At 39.3% G+C, this 16,968-nt stretch overlaps 1 protein-coding gene across 2 annotated transcripts in view; it reads right to left on the bottom strand.

Annotated features, from left to right (window-relative positions):
* Positions 1–16,968, bottom strand: part of sema5a (sema domain, seven thrombospondin repeats (type 1 and type 1-like), transmembrane domain (TM) and short cytoplasmic domain, (semaphorin) 5A) — a 129,030-nt gene that overhangs the window by 51,373 nt on the left and 60,689 nt on the right. For both annotated transcript variants that reach the window (XR_015941040.1, XM_088644233.1), the window contains exons 5-9: positions 11,906–11,968; positions 10,175–10,273; positions 7,916–8,129; positions 4,133–4,418; positions 3,192–3,327 (exon numbers count right to left, since the gene is read on the bottom strand). Coding sequence is in view for 1 of the 2 variants with exons in the window: in XM_088644233.1 (XP_088500359.1) it covers positions 3,192–3,327; positions 4,133–4,418; positions 7,916–8,129; positions 10,175–10,273; positions 11,906–11,968 (798 nt within the window). In the remaining variant the exon portion in view is untranslated. The remainder of the gene's footprint in view (positions 1–3,191; positions 3,328–4,132; positions 4,419–7,915; positions 8,130–10,174; positions 10,274–11,905; positions 11,969–16,968) is intronic.

The raw sequence follows: 16,968 nt of genomic DNA on the forward strand, positions 1-16,968 counted from the left end.
TTGTGGGGTTCTCTAGCTCTGTCTTGCATGTTTTGAATGGTGGCTCTGTCCTCAGAAGCAGTCTGCAGCGTTCACCCTGATGTGTTGACCCAGCAGGAGCGCTCGGAGGTGATGCCTTTGTACCACGCTAGTCCTTGCATCACCTGGCCCTCCGGTGGCTCCGCGAGGAGCAGAAAACACGCTTACTTGGAAAGGGAAGCTTCAAGCATGGGATCACCTCCCAGATTCTCCTTATACTCAGAGCTGATTGTCAGATCAGAAGAACCGAAATTGATGAGTAGTACCATCGCCCTACTCTCCAACCTTGCAGCCCTCGCTCTTCTAATGCTGGTCTCCTATCTGTCCCCCAAGCCTGTCCGATAGATAGATAAGACTTTATTGATCCCGTAGGGAAATTGATGTGTCAATAAAGTCTGTACTCTATGGGTGATGGGGGCTTCTCCTGTTGCGCCCCAAAGCTCTGGAACTCTCTCCCCAAGGATATCAGAGAGTATCCTTCTCTAAACTTCAAATCCAGACTCAAAACCTTCTTCTTCAGAAGAGCCTTTACTTAACTAGTTCCGTTCTTTACCTCTCTGCTCCTGCTGTATTCAGTACCCCCATCTACTGTCTACTCTAACTGTGTATTCGCATTGTGCATATCTTGTGTATTTTTTTATTGGTGTTATCATTCTGTAAAGCGCTTTGAGAAGCCACCTTTAAAGGTGCTATATAAAATAAAGTTTATTATTATTATGATCGAAAGAGTTAAAAGCATTAAATCAAAGTTATTATTTTCATTGAATAAGGAATGCCAGAAAAAAACCCAATATACGGTAGTGTTTAAGACGAATTCCATTGATTATTATTTCAGAAAAGACACACAAATCTCAAGTAGATTACAATAATGGTTATCAGTATATCAGTTTATCATTAAAATGTAAGGGGGGTGCAGCACGTACAGTACAACAGTTTGTGTCTTTCAGGTCAACTGTAATTTCCTTGGGTAGCTTTTGAAATTGATTGAAATTGAAGTGTTAAAGTTAACTCCAAAACCCATATTATATTGAAGCTACATGCTGCAATCCTCCGCATATCAACAATTTTCTGTGGATGAAATCATTCATTCTCTCATCAATATTTGAATAACTGCAAAGCGTAAGATCTTGCTCCTCACTTATTGTTTCATCGTGTGATGATTTGCAATCTTAATTATTTAATAGTTGTGTAGCTGGGATGTGTTATTGGATACTTTCCATTAACATGACAAGGCCGTTTGTTCTCTTAACCAACTGTCAAAAGCTTTATGTTCACTAGCTGTTCTGGAAATTAGCAATAAAAAAATGGTCTTCACTTCAGATCAATAATAACTAGCAGCATATATTTTCTTAAAACAATGTTTCTATTTTTCCCTATGCACGCGGTAAATGTAATGTCACATTTTAAAATTAAAGTAAAAATATTAATTTGAGTTTGAGTGAAGGAAAGGGGAAATTAATTTGATATTTTTCCCAACAAGAGCTTGTATCAGGTGTTTTTTTTTTCATCTGTAATCAAGGATGCATCAGATGAATTAAAACAGAATTTAATAAAATCAGAGCGGTACTTGAGAATAGCAGGGTAGTCGATTTTGTTTAGACGTTGTCAAATGCTGGACTGGTGGTTATAGGATAAATCAGAAACCGAACAACACCGACAGACCGAACACTGACAAATGTTGGCACAGCCTAGATGAAGTATGGTTGAGTTTAATTTTAATTTTTTTTTTTAATTTTATTTTCTTTTCCTGCTCGGAAACACTTTGAGTGCCCACTTTCACTCCTTGGCTGATTAATTTAAGATTTTCATGACTGCTGTCAAAACTGTCTCCCGATCCCTGCTGATACAGGCAGAGGAGTACAGATAGGAACCGAAGAGAAGCAGGTCCAGCTTCTTCTGTTTCCAGTGGGTCATGGTGAGAATTAAACCTCCTGACTAGCCTGCACAGGGTCAATCCAGACACTGGCAGCAGTTTATAGTGGGTCGTCCCTCTCATTGCTACACAAAGCAGTGGCACAGACAAATCAGACTTCCTCAACCGTGGGTTTCTTATCTCAGATCAATAAAGTGTATAATTCCATAATTAATTAATGTTTCACTAAAAAAACAGCAATAGAAAACTCCCAGCAACTGACATTTCAGTGAAATAATAGCACAATAATTAGATTAATTACACAGATCACAAACTGCGATTATCAGTATTTGCAAGAAACACTCAGTCCTACAGAGAATTAAAATACAATGTAATGTTTTTTTTTACCTTTACTGTACTCTTAAATTAGAAAGTTCAAAGAGTTCAAAGACTGCAAGTACTACTACTGCTACTAATGTTAAAGTTACATGACAACCTATACACAAAGGGCACCTACTAAGATTTTATAACTACTGTACATAGAGGATTTCAGATACAGACAATTTCTATAACACAAATATGTAGAAAAATCTATAGTTAGCTGACAGTAAAAGAAAATTTGACAAATGCTGCAGGTGATAGGTTAGTAGTCCAACTGTTTAATTTCAAGTTATCACAGTACAAATAACAGGAAAACGGTAATCAGAAAATAGATAATACCACCAAATTCATTGATTGTACTGCATGGATGTAATTAGTGAAGCTTCTCTTTCTTTATGTCATTTAAATTGCTCAATACTCTTCAGATGTTTGGTCTGCTCTATTTGCAAGAGTGTAAAAAATAAAACGAATAAACTAATGAATAATAAGAAGCAAAACTATCAAACTGAAAAAAATGCATGCATCCCAGAACAACAGGGGGAGTGAGATATTTCAGCTGTCTTACTATATTATTAAATATGGTCAACTGATTTAGCACTAAGAGTCAGATGAACAATTTTGTTTTCAAGATCCAAAGGTCACCAGAAAATGGTTTAAGTCTGATAAATATTGCAAATATTCCAAAGACTTTCTGTAAGGGTCACAATCAGGTAAAAAAACACACATTCCTAAATAGAATCACTTAAGTTTAGAAAAGAAATATAATTCATCAGACAACCACCACTTTCTTGTTACTTTTGCAATGCAGTTTCCAAAACATCATCCCCTACAAGAAAGCAAAGCTAATTTTCCACCCAGTCAGGAATTCGCAAAACATTCTCAGCAGCTCCTTCAATAGGCAGCACCTCGTCATTGAAAACGTGCAGCTGGGGAGACGTACCTGGAAGTCGGGGTTGGGGTTGGGGTAGGGCAGCCAAGCGGACCTGGAGTTCTCCTGGAATTTGAACGGGCCACTGAACGCCTGGGTCACGGCGCTGAGGTTGAAGACGCAGACCGCTGAGGCGGCGATGCTGTTCCTGGAAGACAGAACGTGGTCAGGCCCAGGCGGCAGATACAGGCGTCTTCTCCCCAGCAGAGTCTGTGCAGCACAGCCTGCTGGCCCCACCAGCTGCATGAACGTGCCTACAAGCCCCATCTTGCCCTGCCTGTCACATCTGTCAGGTCCTCAACACGTGTTTCATAAGGTTCATTTTAGATGCTTCATTCAATTTTAATGTAATGTGGCTAATAGGTGCATAGAAAGTTACATTTACTGTATAGGAGCACACATCACTACGTGAAGAATCTTAAAAATCTACAATTGAATGTAATTTCATTGGAAGTCCTTCTTTTCTTATGGATCAACTTAGTCTGTAATCTTCCTTTTAAAATTTAAAAAGAGGATTCCAAGGAGGTTTGATTAAGAAAGCCATTCTTCAACAAATAACTTGTCTGCCACTTTGTCTAGGGAAATGTCCAGGGAGATGATTAATGCCTATGAGAAAATGATAATCACCAATAAACAACACGTCATATTATATACCATTAAGAACAGCGGAATAGCAGGGTGACAATGGACGCATCACTGTTGATTTAGTCACCCGAAAAATAAACACAAAGAAAATCAATTTATTGTGCAGCAATCCTTAGTATACATAAATACATTTCAGGTGGGGAGCTGCATCGGCATACGTAGGTTGCAAAGGAACAACAGGTTTATTCCATGCTGAAAAGAGAAGAAAGAAAACACAATGTTGTGTTTTCTTTCTTCTCTTTTCAGCATGGAATTAACCTATTACTTGTTCCATAAATACATTTCTAGAAGCAGGTAAGCCCACGTACACATTAGTGGTGAAGATGCCGTAGATGAGGTCCAGCTCGGGCAGGAGGAAGGTGCCCTGCAGCTCGTTGTAGTAGAAGGGGATCTCTCCCGGCCGTGAGCAGTTCAGCCGCGCCTTCATGAAGGTGGTCCAGGTGTCCTCCAGCAGGAAGCGGCCCCCCACGTCGTTCTTGCACACCCGCGCTGCCCGCGAGAAAATGGTCTTCCCACAGTCGTGCTCCACCGCGTTCTCCCGGAAGAAGAAATAGGTGAAATTCCCGATATCGTAAGAGGACACGAAGTTGGGCTCTGCAAGGAAGACAATGTATCAAAACAAACGGTTACACAAGACCTGTCTGCTATCCTCAACACAAAAAAGTAAAAGCCTATAAATAAATACTGTTCTGACTGGATTTTCATTGTATATTTCTACTATTTAAACTCAATAGTTTATTGTTTTAGTCATTCTAGAACTTTCTAAGATCATTCTTAAAGTTAAAGTTTTAAATGTTATTTTCACACAGTCCTCTGAACAACATGAAGAAAAATCAATAAGTACAGAAAGAATACTGAACCTTTTCCAAACGACAGTAGCACATACTTTTTTCAGTTTAAATTTAATTCAATTTTCTTTTAATGTTTGGCAGATTTTATTTTTCACTAAAAATTGTCTCACTTTCCCTTTTTACAGCACAAATAAAGGAATTTTAAAGTATAGATGCTGAGCAGGATGTGAGATAATCCAGCTACACTGTGGATAGACAGTAAGACAAAGGTCTCAGACCTAGATGTTTCTGGGTCTTAGTGTCTACTGCTGTTGGTCCCACCTGAGCTCCCAGTTACATACTGTAGATGGTCTATTTTTAATTAATTGCATTACTCTAATACTTCTTATGATGTTCTTCTGTCTTTTATATGTAACTGTCCCTTGTATGATCTTGTACTTAATTAACTATAAATTATAATATTTAAATATGTTAGATATGGTTTAATTGACTAAATTGAGTAACTAGGTCGGAACAAACTCCAGCAGCCCAGTGTGATAGCAACGATATGAGATCTACAGAGATTATTAAGTGAAAAGTCAGACTTAGCCCCTCTGAAGAGCATTAGCACTGAGAAAAAAAACACCTCTCCACATACACACAAATACTCATTTTACTACTCAGATGTTTTAAAAGGTCTTCTTTGTAGTAAACCACTAATCCTCTGGCATTATGCTACAAAGACCATTTCACTGCAGTCGCTCTAGAGTGGGATATGTCTACAGAGAGCTGTAAAGGGTGAAAGAACATGTTCCATGCAGGGCAGTGCCAGAGCCCCGCTGGTGTTTTTCTTGACAGTGGCAGCATATGGTACAAATATTCACCCTGACTTCCAAATATACACACTGACTTATTGACAAATCACAGCCACATGCCAGTCCTCAGTCACACGATTGGCCCTTTCTGGGCCAGCCAGCCTGACAGCCTGAGAGGTATGAGGATCATTAATCTCCTGTTTAGAAGGGACATTCCAACAACATTTCCATCCTCTGAACATCTCTTTTATGGGTACAAACAGGTGTTTGAATTTAGACACTAACCCTGCTAAACACAAAGTTGGGGATAAGAGGAGACCACAGAGGGTTTTGCCGTTTGTACACAGTCTTCACAAGCGGGAAGGGGTGTTCATCAGTACCAGCTTTGATACTACACACACTGAAACACAACTCTACACAAGTCAACTAACTGCAAACAGAAGCCAAGCAGAATTATAGAGGTGCAAACACCAATTACTTCTCAATAATCAGAGACAAATGCAATTCAGACTGAAAAGGATATTGAAAAAGTAGGATTGCATGTTATTTCCTGGTTGTAAAACATGTGCATGGCTTTACTGAAATTGATTTTGTGAGGGTTTTTTTACATACCATGAGTTGTTTTTATGGTTGCAGTAGGCACTATAATTTAAAATTTATTAAATGTTTGGTCTCTGAATCTCACCTACATGGCGATGTGGCAGACTGCTGAAAAGTGCACCGTATTCATCTTGAATTCCAGTACAAGTACAATTCCAGCTGCAGGCTGATCTGCCTCATCAGAGAAATGAAATTCATCTCTTGAACACGTTACTGTTATAACGAAGAAACCTCCTAAGGACTCAATTCAGCTACGGCAGAGCCCTTTTATTCTGTGGACACTGGTGGAATTATAACTGTGTTCTGCAATGTTCTCTCTGGGGGTTCTTTCCTTTCTTCAAGTAAAACGGGAAGCATTCACGTGATAATGAAAGTCCGAGGTTATAGCCTGAACTCAAATGATGCTGAAGCAAAAATGAAAAAAAACAAAAAACAAAATTAAACAAAAAGAAGAGCAGGCAGCCATCCTAGCAGTGCTGGTATTACCATATTTATTACATTGCTCCTCGAGGTTTAGTGCTGAAATCATTTCCTCTCAGTGAAGGTGTGCTCCTTATACCTCTGTGCACCCATGGTGTTTACACTCATTGGACCTGCTCAGTCTGTCAGTAAAACTTTAAAATTGTCTGTTCCTAACTGCCCCTTTCTCCATGCAGATAAAGAAAGGTGAGGATTTTAATGCAAATACACCAAAATTCAATTCAGATTTTAAAGTACATCAAAACACTGAGCATTTTCCTTACATTTCACACAAGCCCTGTACCAACCCATCTGACCTAATGTGAAGTTTCACTCAAGGTCTACTGGCAAAACTGCGAACTGGAGTCTTGTGGGCTTGATAGGGGACACCGAAGTTCCCCTCAGGTCTTTCCAATTAACATCAACAAGGAACCTCAGTGCCTTAAAACACTGCTGCCTCGCAAGACCTATTACAGAAACGTTTTAGATGATCAATCCAGAACACTGCATTCATAAAAGCATTTAAAGTGGCAAAGTATCCCTGGATCAATACAAAACATGACAGAAAAAATTAACAGGCTCAAGATATTACATACACTGTACTGTATATAAGAGGCTGTATGCTGCTACTGTATGTATTGACTTTGCACTTGCTCCGCTGTGCCTGTAAACCAATTAGGTTTTCTTTACATTGTTAGAAAATAAAAAAGGTTACAAATGAGTTAATTTATTCAGCCAGCACTGGAGGCCCTCTTTAATCAACCACAAGAAAACAAATATAAATTCTCAAGAAAAACATTGCAGTAAGTAATATCGCAGGTCTTACGAAGGATTTGTTAAAGAGGATGCAAATTAGTTTTACTTGAGCTTGGGTGCACAATAATTGCATTGTTTATTTTTTCACGTTCAGAATCTCATCCAACAGCCACTGAAACAGCTTCAAGAAGAGAAAGAGGAGTGTTGGTAGACCATCGGACACTAAACCACATGCACCTAACGGCTTGGAAAACTCTTTCCCCTCCCCACGTCATACTCAAAGAGGCTCCACAGCTGGGACACTATACTTTTCCCACTTTCTCTTTCCATCATCCTACTGACTTATTCAACGTAATTCAGCGTTGACAATTCTCACAGTGAGCAACATCTCTATTTCTCCGAGCCACAGGTCCCAGGAGATAGCATGTGCTCATAGCCCTGCCCCAGACTTAGCCCTGCCCCTGGCCTAGCCTGCCTTCTGCCCTGCCTTCTCCCCGCCCTCATCCTGCCCCTTGTCCCGCCTCCAGCCCGGCTCTTTGTCTCGTCCTCGCCCCACCCATTACCCCTCCCCGTGCCTCACCCATTCCCTCACCCTTGCCTCATGCCCCACCCATTCCCTCACCCCTCCCCATGCCCCACCCATTCCCTCAGCTCGCCCTGTGCCCCACCCATTAATCCACCCCGTCCTCACCATTGAGCCACTTGGAGTTGTACTGCGCGGTGCGGAGAGGAGGCAGAGCTCCCAGGCTGCGGTAGATGGCAGGGTCTCTCCCGGGGAAGTCCATGGCTGTGGCGGCGTACAGCTCGCCGCTGGAGGTGATCAGAGCGGTGGAGTTGTGCAGGGGGTTGTGGGGGCAGCGCGCCATGCCACTGATCTGATCGTGGACTTCCGTCAGGTTGGTCAGCTGCAGCACACGGACAAAAACATCCAACTGTTCCTTATTGGAAGCATTCAAGTTTTTATCATTTACTAGCAATAAACAGTATTTGATGAAATGTGTTTCCAAAGTCTTTATTAACAGATCTAATCAGGTTATCACCATTACTTATTAAGTTTTTTCATGAAGATCTAATTACATTTTAAGTGAAAGATATATTAATATAGAACAAACTAGGAGATTCATAAACCTTTTCTAAGTATATACTGTAGTTTTACATGTTAAAAAGCTAATGTATTGTATGTACAAATAAGGAATGGATATAAAGACAAATACTGTACGTATTATGTTATACTGACTTCACAGTCCCATATAAACAAGCTGCCTGGCTGAGCAAGATGTGACAAACAGTCTGCACATCTTGACTGAGAGCTTGTTTGTCTCACTGCTCAGCAGCACAGCAGCTGCCCAGTGCTGATGCAGAGCAAAATGCCCAGAATGCATCTGACGTCTTTCACATGTGAGTCGGATGGAGAGTTGGAGTTTAGAGTAGTGAAAATACCCGTTGATTTAAAATGTATTTAATACAAATATATACAATATGTTCTGTACACTAGGATTGATATTATATCATTACTCCATCAAAAGTTTACAATCTACCCAACAATAGATTTATATTCCAGCAAGTGTTACAGAGAGCAGTCAGCCTCCTCCAGCACCGTTTCAGTTATTGCCTATTCTGCAGAAAATGTGTGTTAAAAACAAACACATGACGTTGGCAGCCGGTTAAGTCCTAAAGCAGACTAGTATTGATGGAAAAATGTCAGTGTTATGTTTTGTGAAGGTATTGTAAATTAATTACGATATTTTCATTCCTACTTCTGGGATGCTTCGATCCATCCCCATTAAACACCAACTAAGCATACAGCTAATTAGCATTTACACTGAATTAAGTAACTTTTAAAGGTAACGACTCTCACCGTCTGGATCAAGCTGAGTATAATGTGCACTTCCATTCGAGGGAACTGTGAACAAAGCCTACATTCATTGAACTGTCTCTTTAGATAAATGCTTAATTTCTCCTGGGGTTGCAGCCCAACACCTTCCATGAATATTAAACAAAGATAACACTTAAAAGACGTCCCTTCAGGCATCAAACAGCTGTACCTGTGTGGCACTTTGAATGACATTCCTGCATTCATGCCCTTTTATTTAAGGACCTTGCTTTATTACTCACTACATCAAGATACACAAGGCTACATTATTTACTGCATGTTTATTAAGGCTATCTGTATTCTTCCTCACTGTTATAAATGTTGTGTGACTACATGGAACCCCTGAAAACATGACTGTCAGCTCTTTGGGAGTTTTCATTGAAATCAATAATTCACGTCAGTCTTTGACAGGTTATGTTCTTCAGAGAAGCCACACGGGGAGAATCTCAAGTAAGAAAAAGTTTTGCCGTCTGTGCCTGACCTCTTAATTATTTTATTACTATAGAACAGAGTAGACCTTCCTTACATCATTGCTGATTTACATCACAAAAGTAAACCTTTGTCTTCCATAACTTTCTAACAAAAACTGAAAATAACTCAAGGATTATGATATGGAAACCTTTCAACTATATAACAATTTATTTGCATGGAAAAAAACCCATGCATATCATGCTACATGAAGATAAATCACACTTTCTTTTCATTGTTTTGTATGCATTTTTCAATGGAAGAAGCACAACTGAGTGATGTTCATATTTATGTGCAAAAAAGTTTACTTAAATCACTCTAAAAAGTGCTGGATGCTGTTGCTTATCGTAAGCTGCTGCCAAAACCATTCAGATGTAAATATCAAAGTGCCGGGTAGTAACTCTTGAAACTATCAATCACTCATGTTTGTCACATCTGTTCTGAAAGAAAGACACTGTGTTATTACACCTGCACTCCCCAGCCGCCCCACAGATCTCAACAAAAGGCCTCTGCACTTTGTTTCGTGGAGGAAACCACATTGTGCTGCTAATGGGCCTTATCCCTCCTTGCCAGGGAGAGGCGAGAGGGAAGCAAACTGGTTTTCATTACCGTGCGATTGGTGCAAATGGGAGTGAATGCGTTCGTTCCACAGGTGAAGAGCCAGCCTCCATTAACCAGAAGCACACGGACGTAATTCTGGCACTCGTCCTGCAACACAGCAGCAGCCTCCACGTCAGGCACAGCAGGGAGCAGAGAGTTCACAGTCGATACCAATCACAGAGAGACGAGCGTCTGCGAGCAAGCTGAGCCAAAGGCTATTTTATCACCAGCTTTAAAAGTAAAGTGCAATTATTTTTTATGTGTGGCTTCATAAAGACCTGCAACATTTTGACCTATAGATAATAACAAAAAAATCATTACTTTGAAGAGATGCATACAGATGGTTGACTTTTAACATTTATTTTTGGGTTTGTGAGTTGCCTACTTTGTCGCGTGAGTGAGAGGGTGTGAGTAGACCGACAACGTATACAGACAGACAGCTTGAGTCTGTAACATGTAGAGAAGAGAAACGCTGCAGCCTGTCAGGCTGACAGCCAGGCACAGATGTTCACATTCATGGGGAGGGAAAGGACAGCAGTGGTAGCAGACCTGGACACCACGTGGACATTCAGGACTCTTCCCAAGCTGTTCTCCTCAATGTGCCTCACAGGGTACTCACCTCAATGTCTGCTGCATGAATACTTCTTCAACACACTGTATTCTTTAAGGTTTTATACCGTGACCCAAGTATTGAATGGGTTCTGTAATTCCAACACATACAGGAAAATACACACAGTGTGATCACGTCCTTTTTTTAAAAAACAATTTCCTTTGCACATACTGTACTATACCTTTTCCTAGATTATTCTAAGACATTCCCCAATTAGTTACTTTGTTGAATTATAGCAATACTTTACCTTCGCCCTTCTGAGCTATTCAGTCAGACACTCTACAGAAACTTAATCATATGGTGCTGTTCTCAGACTATTATTACCTCCTGAGTTTGCTTTTCAGGTCTATCAGCAGCAGTAAACCTGGCTGCCTTACCAAGTGTATAAGCACAAGAGAACACCTTTGAGAACTGATTGTGCCTCCCTCCAGCCTATGTAGTGTGGATGTAGTACAGTTACGGGGCTGCAGCACAGAGTTTGTGCTTTATATTGTCATTAAATTTGATTCTGATTCATACTGATAAGAGATACAACAATTCTCTGCCACATACTAAGCAGCTGAAAAAGTCTGAAAGGCTCTAAAAAAACATCAGCCCCCAGTATACAGTATACTGTACATACGCTGGCATATAGTGTGCTTTGAACAGGAGTTTGACATGCTCAGGAAAAGCCAAAAATAGACTCTACAGATCCTCGGTGCAGTGCACAGGTTCTTCTGTATTGTCTACAGTCATGAAATACAAGCTACTGGATGTCTTATATTTTCACATTTTTAAGTTCACATTCAAAATGACTTATTGGAAGTGAAGACTCCGTAACCATTTTTCTGTGAGGGGCACATTCCTCATCATCTCATAAAATATAGGAAGATATAGTAGATGGTGAGTTAGAATCAAGATTGTATTATATTGAAAACTGTTAAAGTGGACCATATTAAGCCATTAATTAAGCTTAGGTCATTAAGAGCTGAGTTAGAATGAATGCGTTCCAACATGTTGGCCCTCCAGGAGCAGGACTGGACACATGTCAGAGTTTCTCTTGAGGACTGGGTAAAAGTGTGTTTCACAAGTCATGAAGAGTTCCAGGCACCCCTGGAGCCTGTTGAGAAGAAAGAGAACTGAGCACGTACCTCAGACTTCCCTTTACTGAAGCACGCCCTCTTCGTAAACTCATCGCACTGCCACTCAGCCCCCTGATGGAGAAAGATCAAAGAATTTAAAAATCACATATCTGAGATCCAGTTGAGAACATAGCATTTGTAACATTACTGCAAGACTCATGTACTGTATGCGTTGCCATCAATATTAACATGAGATTGATAAATAAAAAGTCTGAAACAAAAATAATTTCTTGTGACGATATTAAATTAAGAATATTAATCGTGTTATACTTTTATGATGAAATTTTTACACTTAATATACTGTGACTAAAATACTAATTTTTGAAAGCGGCTAACAGGATCAACAACATCAAAATCAACTTGCTTAATTACTGAGATGAATGTCTGGAGCTGTAAGATAAGGAAGTGAATTGCAGAAGTCATTTCCCTGCCACTGAGTCATGATATGTATTCATTTTTAAAGCAAAGGATCAAATTGCCTTTTATCTGTTGGGAAATTTGAGGAAACTAATGAAGGATTGTTATTGACTGGATAGTGCCTTCCAGAGGTCAGCAGCTCTTTCTGCTAAAACACATCTCATTTCACTGCAGTTCAGAATACTTGTTTTGGTCCTGTTAGTTCTTTTTTCTCTTACCATTGTTCTGTTTTATGGTAGTACGCTACCAAGTTTAAACGATGGCTGGTTACATTTAACTTTTATCCTGCTTTTCCCTGTTAGATAATGTATATGATTGTTTAACTAGATTTTCTTCATCTGATATATTCATTATATCAGTTCCTGTGATTTATCCACTCCATTTCACTGAAGTTTTTTTTGGGGGGGCTCAGCCATCTCCTTATTGTCTAATCATTATTTAATTCAATTCCATAAAGGAAGCAAAAAATGTCATTGGACTGATTCAATTGTTCCACAATTGACAACTTTGGGTTTTAAAACAGAAATTGTGCTACAGTATATAAAATGTACACAACTTTAAGTACAGGTAAACTGAAACATTACAGTGTACAGTATGTGCCTTCCACCTCTTTTACTCTTAAAAGGACGCTTTTCATATTTTAATTGGTTAGCTTACTAATATCCTTTTATGTGTCTTGTCTGAATGTTAATGAAGTCAAGATATAAGATGATATAAAATAAATCACTGATGAAGGACAGTCTGTTCAAGAAGACTGCTGGCACAGGAACTTGACTGAGCAGTGTCAGCAAAGCAGCATCCACGCTGTCTGAGCTCACCAGCAGGGAAACAGGGACACGCAGAACTGTACTACATGCAGCAGTGTGCTGGGTCTGGAGTCACTGACTTCCAGACATAAGAAACATCTAAACTGGAAACCAATACAGGGAGAACTAAACTCTACTTTAAATAAAGTATGTGATGAGACCAAGATAATAAAGTGTGTTTGGGAAGCAGCAATTACTTCATCTCCTAGCTTTATGGAGGTACTTATATTAGAGTAGTTCAAGTAGGTAGCTGCATCAGCATGCCTAGGCTGCAAAGGAACAAGTACAGGTTTATTTCTGCTAAAAAGACAAGAAAAGAAATACAACATTCACGCAAACCATTTTATACAAGTTCAGGTAAAGAAAACTGTGTTAATAAAAGTGGTTTTGTTTGCAGGTTCCTTAATCGCGAAACCATCATTTGACACCTGAAGAAGGCCACACAACCGATACTTTGTGTTTCTTTTCTTCTCTTTTCAGCATCTAATAAACCTTTACTTGTTCCTCATATTAGAGTAGACAGAAGACCTACAGTAATTTCTCCGCTGCCCTTGTTCTGTACCTTGGTGATTGAATTAATCTGTAAGCACTTGCAATCTGCAATCCATACCCAGCCTCATTTACATAAACTCTGCTGCTGCATGGGTCTAAATATGTATTCAAAATTAAAATTACAGCACAGTACAATTACAAGAGTTGAAATACCTAATGGAAAATTCAACCAAATTACAGCACAAATATGAGCCTCGTTCATGCTTTCAAATCTGGAGCACAGTAATCTTTCATTTATAACAGGTAAGTCAGTTCAGAACAAATTCTTATTTGCAATAATGACCTAGACAAGAGCCTCACACACAATTGACAAAACAGTGAAAGAAAGAAAAGGACGATCAATAAAATGTAAATATAATAACAGAACATTACAGGACAGGGCAGTGTAAACAACTGCTAGTGTCAGGCAGTAAAGGTCTAATCATGTAACTGAAAATGCTCAGATACAAGGGTGGATAGTTTCAGATCTCTCTGCAGAATGTTCAAGTCATTAGTAGCAACAAATAGAAAAGATTTGTGCTGAAGGTCTACAGTCTTTTAGTCTATCCTAGTTCCTCTTGGAATGTTCAATTTGTTCAAATTGATACACCTTAAATGGTAAAATGGCAGAGAGAACTGGAAGGGGTTATGATGAAAGGGGAGTGTTTTCATAATTAAAGATCTGTATATCAATGGAAACCATTGAGATTGTATTGTATTCTAGAATACAAAGAGGACCAATCAATAAGAGAGTGGAGATTACTGTATGAGTATGTTAAAGGGGACCAGTGATGAATTTTATGACAGAATGGTAGAAGACATCAAGTTTTATAGAGGTCATTCTGTACACAACATCACTATACATCACTATAGCCCACGATGGAGAGCAGGACACTAGTCTATGTTTATAGGAACATGTAAAACATGGCTTGTTCTGGTAAAGGAATCCAGGTCTGAACCTGTCACTTCAGGTTGTAGTCTATTAACAGAGATTTTGAATTTTAAATTACCACGTTTGGACATTTATAAACAGCGACATGCTTCAGGTTGAAGAAAATCTTTAGTAATCATCAGTAAGGGAGCAGTTTTGCTGAACTTTGTTGAAAATAAAACAGAAATCAGTCATTGCTCATGATAACGTGTGTCCCACTGACTACAAGATGGTGTCATCAGCACATCCCGTTGCCTGAGAAAACATCAGGACCCAGGACAGAACCTTGTGTCACTCCCTTTGTAGCTGGAAGAAATTCTAACACAAATCTTTGAGATCTTACATATAGATTTACTAAGTAATTCTGGAATGATTCAAGAGAATTTATAACAAGACCAAAACTACTTTTTAGAAGACCCAAGTAATCCACAGCTTTAAAGGTGTTAGATAAATCTGAAAAGATAGCTCCTCAAGTGTGCTTTTTGTTGTTAGCCATTGTAATATAACTGAGAGCTTTTAAGGATGCTGTAATACTCAAACCTCAAAATGAAAACCAGACTGCGTATCAGATGAAATAGAATTGCTGTCTAAAAAAGCTGAACTGCTTGTTATTTTTGCAGTCAGAGTCTGACTTATCACCCCTCTGAAAAGAGGGAGAACAAGAGCGGACTTCCAGTCTGCTGGGAATTCAGCTGTTTAAAAGACAGATTGAATAAGTGGGTCAGTGGTGCAGATATTAAATGAGAAGCAAGTTGTAGAAAAAATGCTTCAATGGCATTATAACCAGTGGATATAGTAGTATTTTTAAATCATACAGATGTTCGGGATAATGAAATATGAGTATTACAGAGAAATGAGGTCAGACGACCATGACAGAGTTTTTTTTTAATGTGTCAGAGTACTTTTAGCAGCAAGAAACTGACAAGATCGGATCTGCTAAAGTGAGAAATGAGAAAAGGAGTGCAGAGCCAGGCATTGCCCACAGGCTACCACTGGTCTACAGCCTCAGTTCAAGGCATTTACAGTAAATGTTTTCTCCCAGAGAAAAGCACTTTTACTGCCTGAGAACAATGAAGAGTAGGAAAGGAAATGTAATTACTGATGTGAGCCTTACATGCTCATGACATTGGAGACCCTTACAGACGCAGTTCAACAGAAACCCTTCAACATGACAAAAGAATCTAAAAAGAGTACAAAACAGATGAGACCAGTTCAGCCCATGCAGCAAATTTAGGCTCTAGAAGTTAATTTATTCCAGAACTTCACAGAAGCCAGGTGTCAGTTTTGACATCACGGCTTGGCAGGTTGTTCCATAGGTCTGCAACCCATTGTTTTTAAAAATGAGCATTGTGGTCTCAGGTCTAAATGCACATATTCATATACAGTGACTGAAACTGAAATATATACTACAGTCAGAAAGATCCTTTGACTTATTGACTTTTCAAGAAAACTGCAAAATGTAATATGCCTAATGGTCAGATCAAGAAGAGCAGTTTAATTTTTTAGTAGTTTTCCAAGAAAAATATTGCTGTCATTCTTTCACAAGAACGTGCCCAAGAATTCAGACCACTGTCTTACTCCCTTAAAGCCTGATCTCATCAGATCTCACAAGCTGAACAACGCTTTAATAAGGAAACCCAGGTGCTGCTGCAAGTGGTGTTGGGGAACCAGTAGGTGGCGCTCTTTCATGGGGGCCATTTTCCAGACCATTGCCCCATTATGGTAGCTGGAGACTCTGTGCTGTAGGAGGTTCTGCCCTTCAGACCTTCAGAAAAGATATGAAACTGAGGTCCTCACTTCTGGGTCATGAAAAAGTCCCATGGATCTCTCTGTGAGAGGAAGAGTGTTAACCCTGTTAAATTCCACTTGGGGGCTGGCCCGACCCGTGAAGTAATCCTCTGAACCTGCTGCTGGACCAGAACATCTGCTGTGCATCACGCAGGTGGGACTGCACCTCAGGACTGGATTCCTTCTTGGGCCTAATCTGCTTTTGGATTCTTGTGAATGAAAAATACTAAATAAATATGAAGAATTGCTATTATAAATTATTACATAATAAATATTATCCCCCTGCTTTTATTGCTTGTATAGATTTTACTGTTGGTGTCATGATGTTAAATTATAGATTTATCACTTTAACATCACTTTAACTGCAGAACAAAGATATTTCATAACCACAAATAAACACCAATTCATTAAAAATAAGGTCACACTATGCACTGTGAATATTATAAAATCAGAGTGTAGGATGTAATGTAATTCTGTGCTTATCTTAGAATGTGAAAGTTTCAGTGTGAGTTGTTTAGCAGTTTAAAAACTAACCAAGTCAAATGAGGTGAAATTAATTGGGAAAAAAAAACATATTTGCAGTTCTGATTTTCCATACC

Source organism: Lepisosteus platostomus, chromosome 8 (assembly GCF_059453375.1).
Source record: "Lepisosteus platostomus isolate fLepPlt1 chromosome 8, fLepPlt1.hap1, whole genome shotgun sequence".
NCBI classification, from domain to species: Eukaryota; Metazoa; Chordata; class Actinopteri; order Semionotiformes; family Lepisosteidae; genus Lepisosteus; species Lepisosteus platostomus.